The 16,932-nt window shown below is 35.8% G+C and overlaps 1 protein-coding gene across 2 annotated transcripts in view; it reads right to left on the bottom strand.

Moving 5' to 3' along the window:
• Window positions 1–16,845, bottom strand: part of LOC115211837 (poly(ADP-ribose) glycohydrolase) — a 37,990-nt gene extending 21,145 nt beyond the window's left edge. Inside the window, exons 1-12 of one of the 2 annotated variants that reach the window (XM_036503267.1) lie at window positions 16,793–16,836; window positions 14,848–14,942; window positions 14,268–14,321; window positions 12,515–12,623; window positions 11,505–11,527; window positions 9,181–9,262; window positions 8,497–8,626; window positions 7,190–7,294; window positions 6,365–6,493; window positions 4,261–4,329; window positions 2,562–2,636; window positions 1,987–2,076 (exon numbers count right to left, since the gene is read on the bottom strand). In XM_036503267.1, the coding sequence (XP_036359160.1) occupies window positions 1,987–2,076; window positions 2,562–2,636; window positions 4,261–4,329; window positions 6,365–6,493; window positions 7,190–7,294; window positions 8,497–8,626; window positions 9,181–9,262; window positions 11,505–11,527; window positions 12,515–12,618 (807 nt within the window). In that variant the 5' untranslated portion in view covers window positions 12,619–12,623; window positions 14,268–14,321; window positions 14,848–14,942; window positions 16,793–16,836. Of the gene's footprint in view, window positions 1–1,986; window positions 2,077–2,561; window positions 2,637–4,260; window positions 4,330–6,364; window positions 6,494–7,189; window positions 7,295–8,496; window positions 8,627–9,180; window positions 9,263–11,504; window positions 11,528–12,514; window positions 12,624–14,267; window positions 14,322–14,847; window positions 14,943–16,792 lie in introns of both variants that reach the window. The other variant, XM_029780555.2, reaches the window with a different exon arrangement.
• Between the last annotated feature and the right edge of the window lie 87 nt (window positions 16,846–16,932).

Raw genomic sequence — 16,932 nt, 5'->3', positions numbered from 1 at the left:
AAAAGCACCATCTGTTCGTGACCGTTGCCAGCCTCGCCTGGCCCCCGTGCCGGTGGCACATAAAAAGCACCATCCGATCATGGCCGTTTGCCAGACTCGTCTGGCACGTAAAAAAAACCCACTACACTCATGGAGTGGTTGGCGTTAGGAAGGGCATCCAGCCGTAGAAACATTGCCAGATCAAACTGGGCCTGGTGCAGCCTTCAGGCTTCCCAGACCCCAGTTGAACCGTCCACCCCATGCTAGCATGGAAAGCGGATGCTAAACGATGATGATGATGATAATAACAATAATAATAATAATTGTGTACAGTGCTCAGGTGCACTACAACTCATCTAAAGTGTATATATAATCAGGTGTAGTTTCGGCGGATTTCGGAAAGCATGAGGGCCTTAAAAGATGCAGTGTCATGGCAGTCAACAACTGACGCAGGCAGTTTATTCCATGCTTCAGCAACTCTGAGCGTGAAAAAATGTTTCCGAAAGTCATGGGAGCTGTATTGTTTTCTGACTTTGTAGGCATGTCCACGTGTGTTAGACACATGGAGATCAAAAAGGTGTTCAGTGTTGTTGTTGGTGAGGTGGTTGATAACTTTGTGGGTGTTTACCAAGTCCATCGCCAAACGCCAGAGCTTCAGTGAATCCATGCCCAGGGAAACAAGGCGCTCAGAATATGGTAGGTGTCTGATGGAGGGTATGCGTTTAGTTGCACGTCTCTGGACAGATTCCAGGAGGTCAATGTTCTGTGCAAGATAGGGGTTCCAAACTGATGATGCGAATTCCAAGTGTGGTCGTACCATAGCTGTATACAGTTTTAAATAGATGGCTGGAGAGCGGCTAACAAAAGACCTGCTGAGTGATGCCAAGACACCCTCGGCCTTCCTGACAATCTTAGAGATATGCTTTGACCAACGCAAATCACTGCTGACAGTGATGCCTAGGTCACGCTCGCAAGAGGATTTCTTGATATCAGTGTTGTGGAGGGAGTAAGTGAACGCAGTGTTTTTTCTCCCAAAATGATGATAAACAAACCAACACTGATTGTCAAGTGGTAGTAGGGTGGGATCTTTACCTTTTGACCAACAGATTTAAAAAGTAATTTTTTATAACTAAACACTTTCAAACTTCGGACACTGGCAGAATGTGTCATATCAAACATCTTTTACTCTTAGCATTAAAGTTGTCGTATTTCAGTAATTTCAACCAATCAATGACATGTATTCAGCTGAATAAAATTACTGCTGTTGTTTGTCAACAACAACTATCAGCAGTGTATATTTTGTTTGTCACTGTTATTTATTACATCATTTGTGCGTTTGTACTGGTTTTAGCTTTAAGGTGTTTGGGTTAGGGTGTTAGGGTTAGGGTTGTCATAAATAACAGTGACAAACGACATATAAACAGCCAGAAGCTCTTGTTGACAAACAACAGTAATTTTATTCAGCTGAATACACGTCATTGATTAGTTGAACTTACCGAAATAAGACAACTTTAATGTGAAATAGCTTTGTAAATATACGTTTTTCTCAAAAACACTAAGAGTAAAAGATATTTTATATGACACATTCTACCAGTGTCTGAAGTTTGAAAGTGTTTAGTTACAAAAAATTATTTTTTAAATCTGTCAGTCAAAAGGTAAAGATCCATAGGGTGCATGCATGCATACATACATGTACATGCTTCTCTCAGTTTCTAAATATTTGAACGGTTCTTATTTTATCAACCACGAAGAATGAAAACTAATCATTCTTCTTCTCTGAACATAAAAGTATGCAACTAAATACTGCAAGGTCAACTAGCCTACCAATGCTGTCAATCCACTGTTGTTGTTCAAGTTGTAGACATCAAAACATCTGTACAAGGTGCAGCCATATGCTATGGATTGGATTTCAGTTGCTTGAGACTTTGATAAGAACTAAGTATGATCTACTTGAAGACAATAATAGAAATTTCTTAAAGGACTTGGATATGTCAAAATATTGCTTACCTGGTTACATAAATAAGGGAGTCGAAGTGCTAGCAATGCTATTTTTGGAAGGAGACTTGTAAAGAAACTTTGGTATTCAACTTCCATCATCTGGAATCAAAACAAACAATAGATGAACTAAAAATGTGAAATATAATAATAAATAATGATAATGAAATTATTGTATACAGTGCTTAGGTGCACCACAACTTGTCGAAAGTGTGTATAAAGCATATGCAGTAATGTACAAATGTCTGGGAAGTGAACAGTGTATGAGTCAGATTCATGCTTGCGTGTGTATGGAGGGGAGAAAATCAGGTGTAGTGTTGGCGAATATCAGGAAGCATGGAAGTTTTGAAGGATGCAGTGCTCTGACAACTAACAACTGATGCCGGCAGTCTGTTCCATACTTCAGCAACTCTTAGCGTGATAAAATGTTTCTGAAAGTCATGGGAGTTGTGCTGTTTTCTGACTTTGTAAACATGTCCACGGGTATTAGACAGATGGAGTTTGAAAAGGTGAGGGTCACCAAAAATATGAGGTGCTCTTAGGAAAAAGTCTATAAATATTCGCAAAGTTTGAAACAACATACTTACATTATCAAAAAATTTTCGCAAACCATCAAAGCGCCACACATTTCTGTAGCGATAATTGTACCTAAGAATTGCTACCTGTCAGAAAAATAAACAAAAAATAGAATAAATCTTTCATATTTTAAGTATTTTCTTAAATATTCAGTAAACTCTTCAAAATTTGAATATGCAGAAAAGAGAACAGCAGAGAGGGAGTATTTGAGTCTGGATGTTTGGGAATTTGCAGAAATATATAACTGTAATTTTGCATGTATGCACACATACACACACATCATACATACAGATATGTATATATATCTATATCTATGTGCATGTGTGTGTGAATCTAGAGGTTAGTAAGGTTTGAGCAGTCCATGGAAGGTATAAAAAACAACTTTCAGGAACAATAATGATTTACTGATTTACTGAAGGTAAAGGTTTATCAAAGTTTATCAAAGTTTGATAAACCAAAAAATATTTTTTTTTATGGTTCATGGTTAGCAACTAGTGGAGTGGAGCAGGTAAGGAGTGGAGCAGGTAAAATCCAGGCTACATGTTTCCTAGCTAGTAGATCCTTGGAAGTAGTAATTACTAGCTACTCATCAGGCCAAAGATACCATAATTATATGAAGGTTACATTGTCATTAAGGAATCCCAAATTAACTCACTTGAGATACAATTTAAAATGAGTGGTGAAGCTGGAAGAATGGAGTAAAAAAGAAATAAATATATGTATAAAGAAATAAAATGGTAGGTAAGAGAATTGAAGGAAGAAGTCAAAAATTTGGGTCCACTCCCTCAATTTGGATATATATGGTGGTACGTAATAAGCACCATTCAAGCATGGGTTGATGCCAGTGCTACCTGACTAGCTCCATGCCGGTGGTACGTAAAAAGCACCATCCAAACGTGGTCGATGCCAGCCCTCCCACCGTCTGGGTCCTGTGCCGGTGGCACATAAAGATGCCAGTGCCACTGACTGGCTCCCATGCTGGTAGTACATAAAAAACATCCACTACACTCTCAGAATGGTTGGCATTAGGAAGGACATCCAGCTGTAGAAACCTTGCCAGATCACATTGGAGCCTGGTGCAGCCTCCTGGCTGACCAGTCCTCAGTCAAATCGTCCAACTCATGCCAGCATGGAAAACAGACGTTAAACGATTATGATGATGATGATGATATATATATATAGGATAAGGGACCCCTTCAGTCATGAATGACCATGGAATTGCACCTAGAAATTTCCCCTCTGTGCAAGGTTGTTTTTGGAAGACCAGTAGTAGGCCATGCATACCAGCCTCCCCACTCCACACCATTGATGTTATCCAAGGGAAAGGCAAAGCCGATACATGGTACAAGTAATGTCACAACTCATTTCTACAGCTGAGTGAACTGGAGCAACATGAAAAATCAACAAACAGGGGAGAAGTACTGCAAAACAAAGACACACCACATGGTAGCACAACATTACTCGATGACGCTGGTTGGCAAACTTATGCCTGAGGGTCGCATCAAGCGGCTTCTAGTAGCAGAAGCCTGAACTACAACAGGCTTGTCCCTAAGTGAACATTTCCAGTTACTTTTGGGTACTCCTCATATGGATTCTGAACAACATGAGATAAAAAAAAAACATCATACCAGTAGAGACAATTTGTTAAATGACAATAATTTGAAATATTGTACAAAAAGCATGAAACAGAATATCTTCTCAATAACATACCTCAAGTTCCTGGGGTGATTTGATATTTGATATTAATGCATTCTGGATAACTTCCCAGCGTTCCTTTAGCTATATATACATACAGAGAAAAAAGATATGGTCAAATTCAGATTTGAATTTACAAAGTTTTATCTCACAGACACAAACAATTATATTTTTTAATATTTCCAGTTTTATTGTTTCCTTGTTGCAAGTTGATTTATTTGCTAAGAGCAAGCACACATTATCAATATAGTCACATTACAGAAGTGACTTACAAATGAGAACTATTTTTCTATCAGTCTACATCTATGAGTTAGGTGTTTTGAAGCATAGTATAACACTGATTAATAACTCATTTTATATTATGCTAATTATGAAGGCATGTGGCCTAGTGGTTAAGCATATTTCACTCATGTGTGATAAGATCATGGTTTCCATTCCCAAACCAGCTATGCATTGTGGCTCTTGAGCAAAACACTTCATTTCACATTACTCCACTCCACACAGTTGTAAATGGTTAACCCTGCAATGGATTAGCCTTCTGATCAGGTATTATGTTGGCCTGCACACTAAACTAGTCGGGTGGCATCATTCAACAGCTAAAATGATTCAAAGCACATTGTGACCAGCGATGTATAACAACATCCAATAGTCTGGTTGATCACATGATATGATGCTATTTATTGGCACTCTGTTAGTTTCAATGATGAGGGTTCCAGTTGATCCGATCAACAGAACAGCCTGCTTGTGAAATTAACATCCAAGTGCCTGAGCACTTGACAGACACACACACACACACCCTTAATGCAGTTCTCAGAGAGATTCTTTATGACACAGAATGTGACAAGGCTGGCCCTTTGAAATACAGGTACTGCTCATTTTTACCAGCAAGGTGGACTGGAGCAATGTGAAATAAAGTGTCTTGCTCAAGGACAATGTGTCACCAGGAATTGAACTTATGACCTTGAACCAAATATCCTAACCACTAAGCCATGCAACTTTGCTGCTATTTAAACAAAATGTTAATACCTTTAAATTTCAGATTTTTACCTGTACTTACCTGTAATTAGTTTTAAGTAAAATTCCACAAATGATTTATGGGAGAACCAATTGTTAACTTTGTTTTTTTTTAGTCACAACTTTAACCTTTTAGCATTTAAACCGGTCATATCTGACCAAAATATTCTATTTGCTTTATGTTCAAACTGACCAAATACAGTCTCTTACACCTACCTACAATGTCATACTAAAAATAGACAATCCTATAATTGAAATCTGAAAGCTACAAGATAATACACAACTAATTCGAAACAATGTGGATAAATGAGCATTACATTTGATAAATCAATCTGAACGCTATAGGATTAATATATGAATAAACAAAAAAGTTATACAGTTCTATGTTTAAGAGATGAGGAATTATGTACATTATTTGCATTATTTACATTTGACAGATATTTGTCCTCATCTTGTTTGTTGTTAACACATTTCGGCTGATATACCCTCCAGCTTTCATCAGGTGTCTTGGGGAAATTTCGAACCTGGGTTCACATTCCTGAGGTATTTTTCAATGTTGTTGTTGTTATTATTATTATTATTATTATTCAGGTCACTGCTTGGAATCGAACTCAGAATCTTGGGTTTAGTAGCCCGCGCTCTTAACCACTAAGCCATGGGCATATAGCATAGTGGTTAAGAGTGCAGGCTACTAACCCCAAGATTCTAAGTTCGATTCCAAGCAGTGACCTGAATAATATAAAATAACAACAACAACAGCAGCAGCAACAACAACAACAACAGCATTGAAAAATACCCAGGTTCAGAATTTCCCCAAGACACCTGATGAAGGCTGGAGGGTATATCAGCCGAAACTTTGTGTTAATAACAAACAAGATGAGGACAAATATCCATCAAATGTAAATAATGTAAAAAAAGTTATAGTTGGTTTTATGAAACCAGCCTAAATTCAAGATTACTCTAGAATTAAATTAATGTTTAACTTTAAAAAAAAAGGGATTGAAACTCATGATTTCTGTGAGAACACTACAACAGTTTCTTCATAACTATGTGAAAAGGGAACTAAAATGGTTTAGTTGAAAGTTGAGATAAAACAAATACAAACTTGTTTTTCAACAACACATTCACTTTGTATGGAACACGGCATCTTAACATGGTTCTCATCCCAGCAGTCTATGAAGTTTCCTGAGCTAGGTTTAGGAAGCATATCATCTTTTCCAGGGTCATAGCCATCCTAAATAAAATAAAAAAGTAATAATAATAAATATTTATTAACATTTTTTATTAATCTATATAATATTTTGCTTGTTCCTTTGCCAGTTATACATTAGTTAGTAAGAGAGGTAGCAGTGGTTACAACAATGTGGGTTCCAGTTAATCCAATCAATGGAACAGCCTGCTTGTAAAATTAACATGCAAGTGACTGAGCATTCCACAGACACGCGTACCCTTCAGACAGTTCTCAGGGAATGCCCAAGGTGTCACAGTGGAACTGAACTCAAGACCACATGGTTAGGAAGCAAGCTTCTCAACCTGAGCCATGCCTGCACTTGTATGTCTGAGAAAAAGTTGGAATCAACATGGTTGAAACGTGTTTTATCATAGGACTTATTTCTTTATTGCCCACAAGGGGCTAAACACAGAGGGGACAAACAAGGACACACAAAGGGATTAAGTCGTTTACATCGACCCCAGTGTGTAACTGGTACTTAATTTATCGACCCCGAAAGGACGAAAAGCAAAGTTGAACTCGGAACGTAAAGACAGACGAAATACCGCTAAGCATTTCACCGAACAAAGCCAATGTTGGGCCAGGCAACAAACAATAACTAATTTACAGGAGTAATCAACTGAAAGTTCATTACCTTATTACTACACTGATATCAGTTTACTAGATCTAATGACTAAAAAAGAAACAGAAAATACTTACAGGTAATGTAAACATAATATAATGCTCCTTATTTGTATTGGGAAAAAGTTTTTCTTCTGACCAAGGGGTTGGAGCACGATGCATTTTCTCAATTGGATAGGAATTCTGAAACACAAGGGTTAAAGATAGTTTTTTTTTTTTCCAATCATAGATTTATATTAAGAAATCATAAAACAGAATATAAACAAAAAGCCTCACAATGATTAATTTAACCAGTGGTTACTCATCATATTGTATCTTCTTATCCTTTTGAACAACAACAAAATCCAACAAAATCTCACATATTTCTGACTCAAGTACTCTTTCTATCCAGTGATTGTACCATGTACTTCTTCCTTCAAACACCCATTTCTAACAAAGCTTCCAGCATAAAATTTCCACAGCTTGATCATATCATTTATATAAGTACATTGGCTTTACAGTCGTATGTTGGTCGGTGTTTATCAGAATAGCACTTAAGAGATAAAATAGGTTTTATTATTTATTTTTTTGTTGATCCAAGTCACTTCTCTCTCTTTGACCTTCTGTGCTTCTTAAAAGATAATACTTAGCTCAGTTCCATGGTGTGAAGAAAATGGTAGATTAATCTGTCTCATGATAAAATACCAGATGATCTGATACTTGTTCCCGTCAGATCCTCTAATGAATTCACAATGTCTAGTCATAAACCACTTTCCTAATCACTTTATATTTTTGGTAATGCGATGTACCATTTTACCTATGTTGATTGGCTTTGAATTTGATGAATCTGAACAGGTAAAGACCACAGTGATAAACCAACAAAATTTTAAGAAAACCATACCAAAGTATTTCTTCATTGCCAAATGTAATGCTTGATAAAGATAATCTAATTAAAACTGATGGTAAAACTAACATAGAAATGTTTTCAAAATGAATCATTCATCATCCTCATCATCATCGTTTAGAGTCTGCTTTCCATGCTAGCATGGGTTGGACGGTTCAACTGGGGTCTGGGAAACCAGAAGGCTGCACCAGGCCCAGTCTGATCCGGCAAAGTTTCTACGGCTGGATGCCCTTCCTAACGCCAACCACTCCGTGAGTGTAGTGGGTGCTTTTTACATGCCACCGGCACAGGTGCCAGACGAGGCTGGCAAACGGCCACGATCGGATGTTGCTTTTTACATGCCGCCGGCACGGAGGCCAGTCGGGGCATTAGAAACATGAAGTAGTTGTACAACTTTATGAAGTTCTCTTGTTTAATGAGTTCATTAGTGAATTTCATTGCACTAAATATATTTGCTCTGTTATGCTAAAGAAAGTTAGAAATTAAGCAAACTATCTCTTACACTATGCTGAGATTCATCATCATTCTCTTCCTGCACATCAAAATAACTTTGGACTGCATTGATTAATTTTGAATCACTGGAGCTTGGTTGAGGGCTGGACGTAGAAGGATGTTCTCTCATTTGTTGCTCCCTTCAAATAACAAAAGAATATAAGTATGAGACTTACCAACCTAGAATGGGTGTGATAATAGACAACATAAAGATGATGTACTTTGATAAAAGTTATTCATATTTGTGTAAGCATATTTAAATAATATGTATCTTAAACAAATTATTAACATATTTTGACAAGCTACAAGGTCAATTTTGTATAAGAAGAGGTACAGAGGGTTTAATTAATTATTGATATATTAATAGAACTTGTCTTCACAACCTTAAAGAGATGAACTGTAAAACCAATTTTAGCTCTGAACAGAATGGCTATGAACTGGATACAATAAAGCATCCAATCCAACACTACCATTTCAGCCAGATGCACCATCTTAACTAAACAGCTAAAATATTTCTAAGCATATAAGAAATATTACATTTAGAAGAGTGAAAATTATTTATCAAACACTAAATAAACTCTTTAATATTTCAATAATGATGTAACATTCAAATAAGGAAACTGATTTTGAGATGATGCAAATAAGGTTTTGTACAATATCAAAATACAACTGAAATGAAATATATTTTGCATACTCGAGGATGTCTTCAATTTCATTAGTATTATCTATACAAAATGCTGTGTCATGCAGAGTTTTCAAGGAAGACTGACTGTCAGCTAGAAATAAGAAAGAGATAAAACATTTTAAAAACATTTCACAGTATTTAGCTATATAAGAAAAAATTTCCTTTCACCTTTTAGCATTCAGATAATTTTGTCAAATGAAATTCTTATTTGTTCACATTGTTTTGAATTAATCATATAGTAGCACTATGACCCGGCAATGCCAGGTCATAGTGCTAGTGCATGCATATACAGGTGCATGTGTGCACACATATACGCGAGTACTGTCCAAATTTCCGACCAATCACATACAGCTAGCTGGCATTCAATTGGCGTATCAAGTTTTGGGCATTTTGATTGGGTTTTGGATAGAAAATTCACAAAAAAGTCACTTCTATTGATTTTTTAATGGCTTTGTGGGGTGACTGGGGAAATGTAAAGATGTGCACGACCACCCTTGGATGGTTTTGAATGACCATAGAAAGTGCAAGCCCTCTAACTGAAAAATTGTGGATTTGTATAAAGGACATGCACACACACACACACACACACACACACAGACATTTTACCGTTTATATATATTGAGATTATCTTGTAGCTTTGAGATTTTGATGTGATTGATTCCTTTTAAAATGGCTAGGTGTAAGAGGTTGGATTTGTCTAGTTTGAACATAAAACAGATAGAATATTTGAGCAAAATGTGGCCAATTTAAATGCTGAAAGTTTAAAAAATTCCATGAGCTATTTTGTTATACTTTTATAAATAAGCAACAGAAGTTTCATTAATAGCAAAGTATAAACCAAAAATTATCACAAAGATACTGTACTCAAGTAATAAACCAAGAACTGTTATTGGTGCTGAGCATAACTTGAAGTTATTATTGTTGTTTGTTTCTTCTTGAGCCACACCCGGCTCATAGGGCCGGTTTCCCGGTTTCCTTGGCGTATAGGTTCCTCACCTGAACGGGACGCTGGTCCATCACAGGTGAGCTGCAAGATGCAGGAAGAAAGAGTGAGAGAAAGTTGTGGCAAAAGAGTCAGCAGAAGTTCGCCATTACCTTCTGCTGAAGCCGCGTGGAGCCTAGGTGTTTCGCTCATAAACACACACATCACCCAGTATGAGATTTGAACCCGCGATCCCTCAACCACGAGTCCACTGCTCTAACCACTAGGCCATGTGCCTCCACGCATAACTTGAGGTTAATGGTTAAAATTTAAAATCCTCTGGGAAGTAAGGCGTTCAGGATATGGCAAATGCCTGATGGAGGGTATTCTTTTGGTTGCACGTCGCTGAACGACTTCCAGATGATTAATATCCTGGGCGAGATAGGGGTTCCAGACTGGTGATGCAAATTCCAGGTGAGGTCGTACCATAGTTATATAAAGCCGCAGATAGATAGCCGGAGAGCGGCTCACAAAGGACTTGGCGAGTGATGCCAAGATACCCTTAGCCTTCTTGGCAATTTTAGCGATGTCCAACGTAAATCGCTGTCGACAATAACGCCCAGGTCACGTTTACAAGAAGACTTTTTGAGATTAGTGTTGTGGAGGGAGTAAGTAGATGCTGGGTTTTTCCTCCCAAAATGCATGGTGGCACATTTGTCCACAGCCAGCTTGAGTTGCCAGTCCATGATCCACTGCTGCATTGTGTCCAGGTCTGATTGCAATAGAGATCTATAGTGTACAGGATCTGACCTCTTTATTTCGAGGTACAGCTTGATGTCATCTGCATATTTCAGCACTGTGGCATTCTTTAAGTTGGCATCTATGTCATTAACATATGCAACAAATAAAAGGGGGCCAAGAACAGATCCTTGTGGTACACCAGATGTGATCTCATAGGGTGGAGAGTGCTGTCCTAGAACAGTGACAACCTCTTTTCGGCCAAAAATAAAGGACTTCAACCAGTTATAGAGATCATCTCTTACGCCCAATGCAGAGAGTTTCACCATAAGTCTTTTGTGTGGCACAGAGTTAAAAGCCTTAGCAAAGTCCAGGTAAACAACATCCACCCAGGATCCGCGATTTGGGTAAACACCAGCACACTATTAATATTGGAGACAAATAATGTTATTTTTGGTTTTAAGGTGCAAAATATTCTAGCTTACTAGTAATTGTCAATTTTCAACATTCTAATTTTACAAGAAAAATTAAATATTTTATTCTAAAAAAAGTAAATGAAGAAGCTGTCATGTTACTCTGTAAGTAATTGTCTCTGAAGACATTTAAAACTGTTATAACTGCTAAACATCATTCAAATGCTTTTAAGAAATAAAGTATTAGTAAATATACTCACTCAAATCTTCATCCATTTGAATTCTTAAAAAGAAAAAAAAAATTTTTTTTAAATATCATGTTTAATCCTTTTGCATTGAGATTACTGTCAAATGTAATGAATACCGTAAATCCTCGAGTATAATCCACATTTTTTTCCCCAAAATTTAAAGGTCAAAATCCCTAGTGCGTACTATATACGAGGTTAAAACTGAAAATTATTTTCTAAGCAACGTCCGAGTCTCTATTTGCTGTCCGGCAATGTTTATTCAAACATATTTTGTGATGTTGGGCGCGAAAATACCTTAAGCTAAGCTTGAAAGCAATGAAGTCATAAAAGAATTATCCATAACTTGCAGTAAGCAACATTTACTAAACGTTATCACTGTTATTTCTTTATTTTCTGCAAACAAAATGCACAAAGAGCTACACGTTTTGCATTATGTTATTACTCTTTTTTTTTACTTGTTTCAGTCATTTGACTGCGGCCATGCTGGAGCACCACCTTTAGTCGAGCAAATCGACCTCGGGACTTATTCTATCAGTCTCTTTTGCCGAACCGCTAAGTGACGGGGACATAAACACACCAGCATTGATTGTCAAGCAATGCTAGGGGAACAAACACAGAGACACAAACATACACGCACATACATATATATGACGGGCTTCTTTCAGTTTCCGTCTACCAAATCCACTCACAAGGCTTTGGTCGGCCCGAGGCTATAGTAGAAGACACTTGCCCAAGATGCCACGCAGTGGGACTGAACCCGGAACCATGTGGTTCGTAAGCAAGCTACTTACCACAGAGCCACTCCTATGCCTATGTACAATAATAATAAAGGACGTTACAGTATACATTTTCTTAATTCTCATGGAAGCTAACTACTAAAGAAAAAGTTGTAATCAGTTCTTAGACATTTTTCCATAAACTCAAACCAACATACAAGAATAAATGAATAGAAGTTATATAAATTTTTAAATAAAAGAAGAAAAAAAGAATGAGAAAAATAAATGGAATAGTAATAGCATTACCTCTTTTCTTCCAAGTCATCACTTTCTGATAATTTATTATCCAGAATTGGTTGAGAATCAGTAACTTTTATATCTTTATCATCACGTTTGAAGGAATCTTGCATTGTAGCTATGAAGTAAAAAATATATGAATATATATACATTTCAAAATGAATGAGAGATATTTAATACAATATCCATTAGAAACATCTCAATGAATGTTTGTACATAACTATCAAATTGAAAATTACAGATTATCCTAGTAATGCTTTTATTTTTATTAGTAAACTGAAAATATTTTGTGTTAGAGTTCACTTCACTTCAGATATATTTTGAGATTAAACACTACTGTATTTTCCCATGTTTAACCCTTTAGTGTTCAGATTATTCAATCAAACATAATGCCTATTGATTCCCATTGATTCGAATTAATCATGCATTATCTCATATCTTCAAGATTTTGATGGTGTAATTACTTAATGTAGAATAACATTGTAGGGTAGGTGTGAGGGCCTTGATCTGGTCAGTTTGAACATAAAACAGATTAACTATTTTGGCCGGATATGGCCGGTTTAAATACTAAAGGGTTAAGTAACACCTAAAATTTGGTGTCAAATCTTGATGCAATATTATTTCCATTCATATTCAAATTTGATGCCAGTGTTGCCTCATGTATAAATTACACCCTAGTCTCTTCAGTTAAAATCAAATATAAAATAGTGCTACGTATACAATAGAAATTGCAATATACTTCCTTTTCTGTAAATCTTATTTATTGATATAATTCTCCCTGAACTTTATTTTATCCATAAAGAAGTAATAAATAATATCAACAGTCTCATCTGTTTCTCTCTCACCACACAATTACAATAAATATGCAAATATTGTTAGTAACTAATGTGACCCATGGAAATTCCATGGAACAAAAAAAAAAAAGAGTTATTGAAAAGGGAGAGATTTTCAAGGTGATGGAGAAGGTGATTGTTAATGACAACCACTTTCTCCATCACCTTGATGTTAGAAGTGAAAGTAATAGGGCAATAGCTGTGTAGTGGTTAAGTGTGTATGTAAACAAATACGTAAACCGATTCATGATTGAAAGGAATTTATTTACAGTGTTATAGGTACACTACATACAAATGTAGGCAACTGCTACGAGTTGCTAGAAATGCATAGTACATTCGTGGAAGTCATATTAGGAATGAATATGTTTGTGTGTGCATGTTTCATTCGAAACAGTAGTCTATCAGCACTTCGAACATTTCTCTCTGTCTCTGTTGTCTGCCCAAAACTTGGGTCGTAGATAGATCTATCGCGTCTGTCTGCCTACCTTTCTGTTTCACCCTAGTATTTATAATAAAAAGTGGCAGCTAGAAAGACAGACATACTGCAGCAGAGTTTGTACCTAAATAGGTCAGCGCTTGTCCAGTTGAACTTCGCCTGACATGATGAGGTCGCAGGTCAAAGGGAGATGATCAATCAAATTTTTGACAGGACAAAGAAAACCTTTTTTCGCGCCTGTTGATCGTCGTGATTTGGACGACCGAGAATTCTTGGATTCGGTTTCGAATCTAGGCTTAGAGAAGGAAGTGTTAATTCTTACAGCTGGAAGGATCAAAGGAGTTGCCCTTTTGGGAACAGCATGCACTAAAGTGGATTTACAAAGATTGTGGTAGGTTTTTGGAGAGAGACAGACAGCGAGTTTGAAGAATTTGGTAAGTTCTAGGGTGAATTATTTGAGAGTGAAAGAGGAGATATTGTCAGGGCTCACTACCTTGTTGGTTTGAAGCAACTTGGGGGTGCTTTCACAGAGGTGAATATGGTGAACCTGGTGGAACGAAGAAGGATAATTCTGAAGGAGATTTGAGATTTACCAAGTGTGTGCAGGAGGCAAAGCAGGCAGCAAATGTAGGAGCTTTCTCAACAGGAATACCTCTTACAGAATTATCATGGTTGAGAAGTAGAAGGACTGAAGCTTCTTAGTAACCTTCACATCTCTGACATCCATGGAGTCTGAAGAGTGGGGAACATTTAAACAACAAGAAAAAGCAAAAACATTACAACTTTATGAATTCAGTTTTATACAAATGTTAGTACTGGCTCCAGTCACCACAAATATTAATGAAACCAACATTATGAGCAATCAGGGGATAAACATAATTTTTTACAGAATACAAAGTCTGTTTTGTAACAGATGTCAACTCAAGTATGATGATCGAGCAAAATTCATATTGTTTAATTTTAAACCAAAATCACTGAACTGGATACTTCAATGATCCTAGTTCAATATTTCAATATCCTTGCCAAAATAAGGAAATAACTAGGAAATTTAAATGACTGACAATTACACATACCTTTGTGTCCAGGTGTTGATCCTTTATTGAATAGATCATCAAGTGTACATTGTTTTAGCTTTTTGGGGGAGGTTCCATGACTCATCATATGTAAACTAAAACACCAAAAACAATAAAGAAAATAATATTAGAAATATACATCAGAATACATAACAATGAATGACTTCTATTATTTTGAGGGTTAGAAAAATAATGTGATGGAATCATATTGCATCAGTCTACAATGATTGACAAGCACCAGGGCTACATGATGGAAAGACTGGTCTACAACAGGAAGAGTACCACCTACAGAAATATTCATTCAAATACTGGATCTATTACAGAATACCTGAATATTCATTAATGAATGCCTTAGGGTTGTACTCTTTCGTTTTCTCACAAGATTTTGAATGTAAATGATAATCATAAATATATGTAGAACATTAAAGCCACAGAATTTCAAATTCTATAGAAACATCCTTTTTGAATTTCGTATCATTTCTCTAAGAATGTTTTCTCAATATTTTTTATTCAAATTATTACCTGGTAGATGTATTTCGTTTACATCTTAAGTGTAAAAATATTTTTGTTAGTATTTCTAATTACATTTTTATTGTTAAACAAATTGGAACAACATTTCAAATTTTTAAGAAAATGAAACAACAGAACACTTATACTTTCACAATATTGAATAAACATTACTTCCTTTATTTGGCTTGGATACTTGCAACAGTATTCATACGTTTTATAAATGTTCGAATTTATATTATTATTGTACCTTACAACCATAAACATACTTTCCTTTTACAGACATAATGTTATCATATATATGTGTGTATGTGTGTGTATATATATATATATATATATATATATATATATATATATGGAGTGTTTTCTTTTTTTTTAAGACGGTAGAGTGAGGTTTGGGGGAGATTTCTTTATTTTTTCCTAGCAGGTATTGCGACCAGGTAGAGGTTCTCTCATTGGGAAATGTTGGATTTGGTTTCTTAATCGAAAGCACTTTCGTTAACTTAACTTAAGCAGTCTTTCATAAAATGAAAAATAACGGGATAGTCATAACTGGAACATGCTTGATTATTAATCAGCTGGAACAGAGCTAATCTGGGCTCCAACATTGTTGGATTTTCTTAAGATCATACGAAAGATATTCTCCTCAGAAACTAGGGTTAACATACATAGACGTCGAAATCGTAACAACTTTTGAGGTTCAGTCGTTGGCTCTTATATATTGTTTTTAGTCAATATTTATTAATGCCGGTAGTGTGTCTTCCGCTAAAAGAAGGGAGTGTCTTCAAATTTCAGGATTTAAAGAACGTAACTTTACTCGAAAGGAAACCCATGTTATTCAGTAATGCCAAGGAAAAATTGTATTGATTGGGAGATGACAGATAAGTTGGTATTTGTAAGGAACCATATCTATATTGCATAAACCGACATATAAAACAATAAGGTTTAAAATGTTTGTCAATACACAGAGAAACTCAATGTAACATATTACAAATTAAAAGAGAATAAGCACGAGTAAGATAAACTTTGATATAATGCTAATTTCTCTTTGTATAAATATATGCAGATAGATAATGAATATATTCAATGAACTCTCTTAGATTTTATTAAATATAATTGCTTTGTTTGTGTGACTAGAGACAAATTAAATGACGAGATACCGATAGTCTAGAAAAAAAAGGTTTAGGTTAAAGTATATACATTCTCTGAGAAATCGAAACCCATTAACATCCTCAGGTGCATTTGAAGAGGAAAAACCATATTTTAAAGCTATTACATCGAAGTAATACGACCAGCTATTTCTTTATCATGGGATGGGCATAAATTAATTAACCAATATGTAAAAAAATGATATATTCTCTGTGATAGCTTCGTTTAACGAAAGATTCTATTGTGTATCTTTCAAAAGCTCACACTAAGATTGTTTTTAACATAATACCTTGTGACAACGAAACCACTGATGAATACCTCCAAACTTTGGTAAACATTAATTTACCGACTAATTTACTCCCAAATAGCTATCGATAATACAAAATTATTAGTGATGCTTTTAAATTATAATTATAAAAAAGCATTAAT

This window comes from Octopus sinensis, linkage group LG5 (genome assembly GCF_006345805.1).
Source record: "Octopus sinensis linkage group LG5, ASM634580v1, whole genome shotgun sequence".
Lineage (NCBI taxonomy): Eukaryota > Metazoa > Mollusca > Cephalopoda > Octopoda > Octopodidae > Octopus > Octopus sinensis.
Note: the sequence above shows the minus strand (reverse complement) of the source record. Positions and strands in the feature narration are given on the sequence as shown.